Source organism: Capsicum annuum, chromosome 4 (genome assembly GCF_002878395.1).
Source record: "Capsicum annuum cultivar UCD-10X-F1 chromosome 4, UCD10Xv1.1, whole genome shotgun sequence".
NCBI classification, from domain to species: Eukaryota; Viridiplantae; Streptophyta; class Magnoliopsida; order Solanales; family Solanaceae; genus Capsicum; species Capsicum annuum.
In genome coordinates, this window is record NC_061114.1 from 20427216 (window position 1) to 20437713 (window position 10498).

At 35.5% G+C, this 10498-nt stretch overlaps 1 protein-coding gene across 1 annotated transcript; it reads left to right on the top strand.

Moving 5' to 3' along the window:
• The first annotated feature begins 5116 nt into the window (after nucleotides 1–5116).
• LOC107869048 (heat shock protein 83) lies at nucleotides 5117–9002 on the top strand. The gene is given in 6 exon segments (XM_047411544.1): nucleotides 5117–5155; nucleotides 5260–5444; nucleotides 5705–5877; nucleotides 8130–8330; nucleotides 8333–8409; nucleotides 8692–9002. Coding segments are annotated over 6 exon segments (759 nt in total). The 3' UTR covers nucleotides 8776–9002.
• Nucleotides 9003–10498: the final 1496 nt, after the last annotated feature.

A 10498-nucleotide genomic window follows, 5' to 3' on the forward strand; every position in this document is an offset into this window, starting at 1 on the left:
AAATTTTGTGTTAAATTCTTTGTGTTAGTAACATGTGTAAAGATTGAATATTATAAAAACTGGGACTGGCTTGGGCATCTTTGGGGGGTAAGTAAGTTTGAGTGGAGCATTAGAAGAAAGGGTCAAAGGAGTTTGGTTTGGATTTTAGTTTGGAATTCTTCGGGAGTGGTTAGGAAAATTTCTGGTGGTTGCTTGAGTAGACCCGAAGAGGTGTTTTTACAAGGTTTTGAGAGCATCTTCGCTACTTCATAAGCATCAGAAAGAGTTATGGAGTTATACATTCCTACCATATGCTTGGCTTCAGGTCTAAACCACTAAGAAAACTTGCTACAAAGTGCAACTCATTTAAAAGAGGATTGACCATCATCATGTGAATCCCCAACTCTTCAAATTCCTTCCTGATAAGACTCAATATCGCCTTTTTGACTTAACTTATTAAAGTCATCAATGATATCTAAGGGTCTCATATGCCCAAGTCTTCTATAAGATAAAATACCGCCCTTATCAATAACATAAGCATCAAACCAATTGTCAAACCCATCTTTGATGTGCATAGCAACACAATTCATCTTTTGATGGTTTGGAATTCTATAGATCTCAAAGTACCTTTTACATCTCCTAATCCAAGCCCTGGGATTTTGACCCACTAACTCAGGAAAAAGCAATTTAGCTCTTGGGTTTCAAGAGTTGACCCCTGAAATGAGGGTTTACTTCTGTCAACAACCCGAGATAGGGTCGATAATATAGGTGTTTGAATGTTAGTGAAAGTAGGAGGATGGATGGATAATATACCTCTAGCATCAGTGGAATAATTTGGTGTTTGTAGGGTGAATGGAGTTGTTCCTCTCAAGGTTGGAGATAAAATAGGGAAGTTCATAAGGCTTCTTGTCTATCCTGTTGGTCTTTGAAGAGATACTGAGGAGTTAGTCGCAGGTGAAGGAGCTTCAGTGACCATAGAGTGGACTAGCTACTAAAGAATCAACTCTAGTTTCCTTTGAATTTCTCCATTTTGAGCTTGAGTTTCCTCCATCTTATCTACCCTTCCAGAAACAACATGAAAATTGTTGTTCAAGTTCTAAATCTGTACATCCAGTTTCTTAAGGTTATCTTCAATATTTTTGAATTTTTGATCAGTCATTGTGGTCCGAGGATCGATACTTTGATACCTTTTTGTAGATGGATAGAAACAAAAGAAGATCAGGAGAAAGAAGGGAAAGATAAAATGTAGAAGATAAAGAAAGTTGATGTTCATTCATAATTTGTAAAGGAGCCACTATAAGGGAATACATAGTACTATGATCTGTCATGTTGTTACCCAGGGATCTGATGACAGATGTTCCACGGACTCTAACACTGTTTGGATGGTATGGCACGATTACGAGCTTGTTTTGATTGATTTTTAAAATATATGGTATGATATAATTTAATTTTATGATTTGATAATTATTTATATAATTACTAATTTAATGGTATCCCATGATTTTCTTTTTTTTTTTTCAAATATGCCCCTATTTAATATTATTTTCTTCGTCCCATTTTATATGTTATCATTTTCTTTTTAGTCCGTACCAAAAAGAATGTCATGTTTTTTTATTTGGTAAATATTTAAAAATACAATTACACTTTTATTTTTATTGGGCCCACTTAATTAAAAAAAAAATAGTAGCACATTTTTTGATAAGGGACAATTTGGTAAATATTATCAAGTCTTCCCTTATTTCTTAAATTCTATGCCTAGTCAAATGGCGACACATAAAATGAAACAGAGAAAATATATAATATTATTTTATTCTTTATCTTATATTATTTAATTTCATCACCTACCCCGACTCCACCCCACCCTACCCCACCTTTCCAACCCCCTACCCCATCACCCAAAACAATTATTTTTTTGAAAATTTTAAAATTTATTCTTATCCTACCACCTATCCCGACCCCATTACCCTCAATCCATTTTTAAAAAAATTTATTATTTACAAAAATTTCAAAAAATTTTCTTACCCCAACTTTACCCACCGCTACCCCTCACCACCACCTAGAAGCACCATTTTTTTATTTTTAAAATTTATTTTTTTAAAAAGTTTTAAAAAAAATTCTTACTCCACGGACACTCCCCATCAGCCCCCTCCCCCTCCCCCGCGCCCCCTCATAATTTTTTTTAATGTATTTTTTAAAAAAAATCAAAATTTTTTTATTACCCACCCAATAACCCGCCCCAAATTCACTACCCCCACCCCCAAATATATTTTAAAAAATAATTCATAATTTTTTTCCTACCCCACCCTCAAAATATTTTTTTAAAAATAATTCGTAATTTTTCTTACCCCGTCCCCTTATCCTATTCATTCTCATTGTTTTTGGTTTAAATATATACAAATGAATTTAGAAAATATTTTTTTATGTATGTAACGAACACAAGAAAATAAGTACGAACACAAACAACAACAACAACAACATATCCAGTGTATTCCACATAGGTCCGGGGAGGGTAGAGTGTACGCAAACCACACCACTACCTCAGGTGGAGTGGAGAGGTTGTTTCCGGTAGACCCCCCGGCTTAGGACCGATAACATTATAGCGATCACAAAACATAAATGCATATAAACTAGCACAGCATGCAAAATAAACTAACACCGCTATCCACAAGATAATACTATAGTCACAAGATAATACTAAAAATTATATATCTGATATTATAGACATCACTCAACAACACGAACAAGAAACTTCAAAGACAAATAAAGAACGCTCCCCTAGTGTAATCGTCGCACTCTTACCCCCTAACCTCTACCCTAATCCGCATCCTCCACACCTTTCTATCAAGGGTCAGATCCTCCGTAAGCTGTAACTGATCCATATCATGCCTACTCACCTCCCTCCAACATTTCTTCGGCCTACCTCTACCCTGCCTAAACCCATTCATATTTAGTGTCTCATACCTCCGCACTGGAGCATCAGATCCCCTCTTCATCACATGCCTAAACCAACGTAACCGCACTTCTTGTATCTTATCCTCCACCGAAGCCACTTTCACTTTCTCCCAAATAATCTCATTTCTCACCCTATCTTTCCTGGTATAACCACACATTCATTGCAACATCCTCATATCCGTCACCTTCAGCTTGGATGTAAAACTTGCCTTTAAGCTTTAGGGGCACCTTTTTATCATATAAAACTCCCAAAGTGAGCCTCCATTTCAACCACCCTACCCCAATACGATGTGTGACATCCTCGTAAATCTCACCATTGTGTTGAATCATAGACCTTAGATACTTGAAACTCTTCCTCCTCCGAATGACCTGAAAGTCCAGCTTCACAACCACGTCAGCCTCTTGTGACTCATAACTAAACTTACAGTCCATGTACTTCATCTTAGTCCTGCTCAACCGAAGTCCTTTAGACTCAAGAGTCTGTCTCCAAATCTCGAACTTATCATTAACTCTTCCTCGAGTCTCGTCAATCAGTACCACATCATTAGCAAATAACATACACCAAGTATGAAATAATTTATTTTCTTAAAAATATTTTTGGGGACTTCATATTGAACACACCCGTAGCATACACAAAATATGCATTCAAATTTTGTACTTATCGTTAATGTCACATCTCAAACTACCAAAAAGAAATGAAATTTGTTACTATAAAAAAAAATCCGATTACATTTAGTTTGATCTACTCTTTTATTAATTTCTTTAGAATTTACATGAATTTTAACAACTTTATATATTTACATGACACAATTTATGACAAGTTATCAAGAAGAAAAATATTTTACTAATAATTATTGATAAATTTAACATTTACAATAATTAAGAATATTTAAATAAACTTACCAGTTATAATAAAGTACCATACCATCAAACCAAATAATAAAACTATTATTAAATAACAGTAAACAATACAGTCTATCCAAACATTATATTATACTGTACAGTACAAGACCATACTATATAATATTGTACATTATGAACTCAGGGCAAACCCCCATACAAACAAGCACTAATGTGAATACTTAAATACAATAGTCCTAATAATACTTAAATGAATTTGAGAAGATAAAATACAAGAAATAACAAACTTAATTCTCTCTCTCGAATATTACACTTGAAGCCTGTAGAACTACACTTAATTAATATCACCACTGCTTGATCTAACGTAAACTATTCTAATATATATTGTACATATTGTAGATATACTTTACCTGGAGAATAAGTTTTGGGTGCACATACTCCACCAGAAGTTTTTGAAACTTGCCTCGAAGAGAGAATAAACTGATTAAATCATGCTGATTTTGTTAATTATGATATATCTACTCAAGAATGTGATTAATTGAAAATGGTTTTGCTTCGGGAAAGAAACCTAATTCTCCCTATTTAATTTGTTATAAGCTTCATGATTTATTGTGTGTTTGGAACAAAGAAAAATATTTTTATGAAACATGATTTTGAAAAACAAGTACGATCATTTTTCTAAATTTATTTTTGATGTTTTGTAAGTCAGTAAAAAGAAATATAATCTTAAAAATATTCATATGTAATTTATGAGGATAGAGTAGGATCAACGTCGTGGGGTGGGATGGGGTGCGAGGCATAGTTCCTGGCGAACTTAGAATTTTTACTAAGGGGTTCAAAATATGGAATAAACACATGAAGTCATATTCAATGTCTATTAACTAACATGAGTTGCGGTGGGATGGTTGGGGTCCTTCCATCCTAAACCAAAAATATGAGATTCAAGCCCTTTGAATGAAAAAAATCATGTTGGGAGTGTTGCCCCCAAATGAAATCTGCAAGTATAATTTGAATTTAATCAGGTTTCAAATTAAAATATTAGGTATCCGATGGGAAAATCAAAAGAAAACATCTACTATATATACGTAAAAAAAGATTGAAATGTTAAAAATACCCCCAAACTTGATGCAAATTATTACTTTAGTCTCGAACTATACCTAATATTAACAACACCCCCTACATTTGACTAAATAAATTTTAAAATGCCTCTATTTTGTCATATCTAACTAATGTGTGTTTACTCGCAGTCCAATTGAACTTATCCGCTAATGTGTTATTTATGTTGCATTCACGTGAATATTTAAAGCCAAAAAAAAAATAAAAAATGAAAGAAGCACTACCAAAAAAGCGGCTCTTAGCCACGGTTATTTAGCCACGATAGCAGAAACTGTGGCTAAATCAACAAAAAAAAAATACGTTGTTCCCCATACAAAACATATAAACGCTAAAATACCGTGGCCAAAATAGGCGCGCATTAAATTTCACTCCCTTAAATTTTTTTCATTTGCCCCCATTTCTTTGGGTTTTTTACTAGTTTCCTCTTTTCTAAATCTAAATTTCAAGCTCAAATATCAGCGTCTCTTCCTTCTTCACTTCAAATCGACTGGACTTATTCACCCAAAATTTACCTGCTTCATTGTCTCTTGCTTTGGGTAGCAAATTTTGAGTTTTCAAGTCAATTTTGTTCCATTTTTTAATTATTTTTTAGGGTTTTTGTTTTGTGAAATAAGGATGGACGAGCTTTCCACCATTTCTTTTTTATTTTGATACTTCGAAATCTGTTTATACCCATAGAATTTGATATCGGATTTGTTGTGCAGCCCAATTTGGTTAATAGGTATCCATTGTTTTATCGGAACATTTTGAAGAGATGATTCTGGTTTTGTATTGATAGATTGTTTCATATGAACAGGTATTTCCAATCAATCTATCATATAAGTATTGCGTTGGATAAGATTTGGTTCGAGAGCTTGACGGATAAGAGCAAGCTCGATGCTCAGCCTAAACTCTTCATTCAACTTGTTTCTGATAAGGCCAATAAGACTCTTTCCATTATTGACAGTGGTATTGGCATAACCAAAGCAGGTAATGTACTAATTTGCTTCTCACTATTTTTACATCGTTTTAGTCACTTCCTTTCAACACATCTATCAACTTGCTTTTCCTATGCTTTTCGTTGTTATTCATGGGACGAATGTAACACATTAGTAGGTATGGTTCAATTGAATCCATAATTTAGGCTGCTTAGCATAAATTTATGTTTAAAAAATTATTAAAATTCAATAATTAATAGACATGAACTCATAATTTTAAGCCGTAGATCCGCTTGTACATGGATAAGTATGTGGCCACTAGACTCAATGTCTAATGGTATGAATTGGACTAAAAATATGGATAAGTATGTAATGTACTTGTGTAGTTATCTTTGTTGGCTTCGGAGGTTATTGACTGTAGTTTTTTCCCCTTCATTTGGATTCAATTTCTAAATAGTGACTGTAAACTTTAAGGGGACATGCCCAGGAATTGCTGGACTCACTAAATGTAGTGTTTGTCAACAGCAAAGTGGGTGATCTAGTTGGGCTTCTTATGTGGTCTAGCTTCTGCGACAGACAGTTTGGATATTAAAAGTAGCAGCACTTTTATTGAATAAACAAGCTGCAACCTCAAAATGAAATCTTATATAGAGACATGTGTAGACTTGTTAAACTCTATTTTGCATTTGTTATTTCTTGAGCAGGGAGGAGTACAAGTTAGCCAAGAAAGAGGCTAAGTTAGCAGTTACGACTGCTAAGACAACAACTTTTGAGAGACTGTATTCGAGTTTAGCGAAGAGAGGCGGGGAAAAGAAGTTGTATAGGCTTGCCAAAATTAGGGAGCGTAAGGGTCGGGACCTGGACCAAGTGAAGTGCATTAAAGGGGAGGATGATAGAGTTTTGGTGGAGGATGTTCTAATTAAGAAAAGATGGCAGTCGTATTTTCATAAGCTCTTGAATGATGAGGGGGATAAAGGTATTGTGTTAGGGGAGTTGGAGCACACCGAAAAATCTCGCGATTTCGGCTACTGTTGGCGTTTTAAGGTGGAGGAAATCTGTGAGGCTATTCGCAAAATACGAAGGGGCAGGGCGACGGGTCCCGATGAGATTCCGATGGATTTTTGGAAGTTTGCTAGCGGAGCAGGGTTGAGGTGGCTAACCCATTTGCTTAACAACATTTTCAAGACCGCTAAGATGCCCGAGGCGTGGAGATAGATCACGATGATCCCTTTATATAAGAACAAAGGCGACATTCAGAGTTGCAACAACTACCGTGGTATTAAGTTGTTGAGTCACACGATGAAGATTTGGGAAAGGGTGGTGGAGCGGAGGTTGAGGAAGATAGTGTCTATTTCGGAAATCAATTTGGGTTTATGCCTGGTCGCTCGACGACTAAGGAAATACACCTAGTGCGGAGGCTGGTTGAACAGTATAGAGAGAGGAAGAGGGATTAGCACATGGTGTTTATCGACTTGGAAAAGGCGTATGACAAGGTCCCTAGGGAGGTTCTTTGGATATGCTTGGAGGCGAGAGGGGTCCCAGTGGCGTACATTCGTTCAATTATGGACATGTATGAGGGGGCGAAAACTCGGGTACGGACGGTGGGAGGGGACTCCGGGCATTTTCAGGTCTTGATGGGGTTGCACCAGGGATCAACTCTTAGTTTCCTCTGAACACGAATTAGGATAGAAGGTTAGAGCGTGGAGGTGAGTCGTCGCCAGTAGTTAGGTGCACTTTGGGGTAGCTTGATAGTGGTTGTAGGACTTTGCTCATGGGATGAAGTCGCTAGTTAGGTGGGTTGGGGAAGGTGCGGGCTTGCAGTTGGGTAGTGTATCATACTACATTGTGGGTGCCTTATTTATGTTATTTCATCTTGTTTCATGTTTTATATTTTATTACGACCTTATTTACTGTCTCTGTGTCTTGAGTCGGAGGTCTATCGGAAACAACCTCTTTACTTCTTCGCAGGTAGTGGTATGGACTGCGTACATTTTATACTTCCCAGATCTCACTTGGTGGGAATTCATTGGGTATGTTGTTGTTGTTGACTGTAAACTTTATACTGATACTGTGTGTGTTTGTTTAAGTAGTTAAACCATGTTATTTTGCTTGCCTAATCAACTGAATTAAGATTAGATCAGTCTCTGATGTTTGAAGAATTTTTAGGCCTATAGATGTTTATGATGTGTATGAAGTGATCCTATGGTTGAATTTTAGTAGGGTCGTTGTGTTTATAGACTTTAGATTCTATTCTGCAAATTTAAGATTGGTACTGATACCTCTGTTTTCTTTGTGGTTGTGTAGATTTGGTTAACAATTTGGGTACAATTGCGAGGTCTGGGACAAAGGAGTTTATGGAAGCTCTACAAGCTGGGGCTGATGTGAGCATGATTGGTCAATTTGGTGTGGGTTTCTATTCTGCTTACCTCATAGCAGAGACAGTTATCTTAACAACCAAGCACAACGATGATGAGCAATATATCTGGGAATCACAAGCTGGTAGTTCATTACTGTTACAAGGGATGTTAATGGAGAGCAATTAGGCAGAGGAACTAAAATCACTCTCTTCCTCAAGGAAGACCAGGTAATTTTATTTATACTTTAATTGAGATGTATTCTTGTTAATGTCCTTTGTAGTTAAATTAATTAGGTTTGGTGCAGTTCCACACTCCATTCTGTTGTTCCTCTACTTTATCCTGTTCAGATTTTGATAAGCAATTTCAACCAAGTAGAGGAGTGATTTGTGTCATCTATTGATGGTTTAAGTTTTCCTCTTGTTGGATTCATCATCTGCAACTTGCATTTAGAACTAATCTTTGTGCCATCGTCTTCAAAAGGTTATGGATAACCTTCTCTTTTAATGCAGGATCTAACTTGTCAGTCCATTAATGGTCTAATTTCCTTCGACTTCGACTTCAACTCATGCTTATGTGAATATGGAAAGGATTAATCATACTGTGTAATGAAACTTTGATCATTATAGCAATGATTTATGTATTATGTTCAGTGTGTTGGTAAATGCTCACCAGTTCGGTAGTGATATTGGGAAATTAATGATTTTTTTTTAAAAAAAATGTATACTTTTGCCACGGTTTGAATCGTGGCTATCGTTAATGTGAATTGAACATATTAGCCACGGTTTCTCGTGTGGCTAATTAAAAATTAAAAATTTATTTATTTATTCCTGTCAAATTTACTCACAAAGCAACCGTGGCTAAATTTGTCCAAAACCGTGGCTATCCAAATGTTACCATGGATGCTAAAACTGTGGTAAGCAATTTTATCTACATAAATTAGCTTCTGCTCCTGTATCTATCGTAGGCGTATAATTTCATTGCCACGCCCCTTTATGGGCACACTTCCATTGTGGCAAAGGAACCGTGGCAAAATACTTTTAGCCGCGGTTTGTGTACTATTTAGCCACGGTTTTACGCGTGGCTAAAACGCGTATTTTTTATAGTGAAGATATTTAAAAAATAAATCTGCTAAAATCATCGTAACTCTCACATCTTTAGAGTTCTTCCTCTCCTCGTAATTCCAGAATTCTTAACATAACCCTTTAATTTTCATTTCCTTTTTCATAGAAATCAAAGGGTTTTAGCCTAAAAAGCTTTGATAAAAGTATTGGTAATAAACTCCCTTCATTTTGATTTGTGGTTATTTAGTGCGGGCAGTTCTACTTGAATCTCCTTTCGAGATTGTTATCCTATCATGTAATTTTCAGTGCTATCGAAAAATTTACATCTATAAAGTATAGTCATCAAAATAATTGAGGTTAAGAAATTTAATAATTAAATAAGATGGTAAGCGGAGAAAAACTTAAATAGGAAGAAGAAGGGGCGTGATAGCAGTAAGGTGTAACGAAAATTAAAGAAAAAAGTTAAAAATAAAATTTTTAAAATAATTTAATGCTCACTTGGCATTATTTTAAAGCAATTCACGCGCCCACAAGCATTTGAGACTACTTGTTATGCCATGTGGTATCTTAGGAGTATTTTTAAATTTATTTAGTCAAGTTTTAGGGTGTTAAATTTATTTAATCAAGTTTAAGGGTGTTTCTAATACTAGGTAAAGTTTGAGGACTAAAGTAATAATTTATGTCGAATTTGGGGGTGTTTTCAGCACTTTCTACAAAAAAAAAACAATTTTAACCTTATATATATAATATAATTTTCTGAAGGAGATTCGGTCTTGTTCTCACAGGCTACGCATGCCCTTGGTTTAGCTAACTCGAACACCACTATTGTATATATAAAAAATTGGGTAAACAACATAAACTTCATTATTTTAGAAGCTAATTAGTCCTTACCCCAACTCTTTTCTATATTACTAAAACTTACGGAATATTTGTACAGGGGTTCATTACTATCGTTCAAATACATTGCAACTCTGATACATTGTCATACTCTGATATGTATCATATCTCATTTTACATAGAGAAAATGCATTCCCCCCCCCCTCCCCCGAACTTATCGCCACAACTCATTTTAGCACTTAAACTTAACTTCCGTTTATTTACCCCCCTTAACATCTTTAAAGTGAATTATTTTCACCTCTCAAAACTGAATACCACTCTCACGACGGAGAGTGCGCTACACACGCGCCACGTCATTGCCAAATCAGTGGCACATTAGTGCCATGTCATTTGCCACGTAAGATTTTTTTTTTTTTTT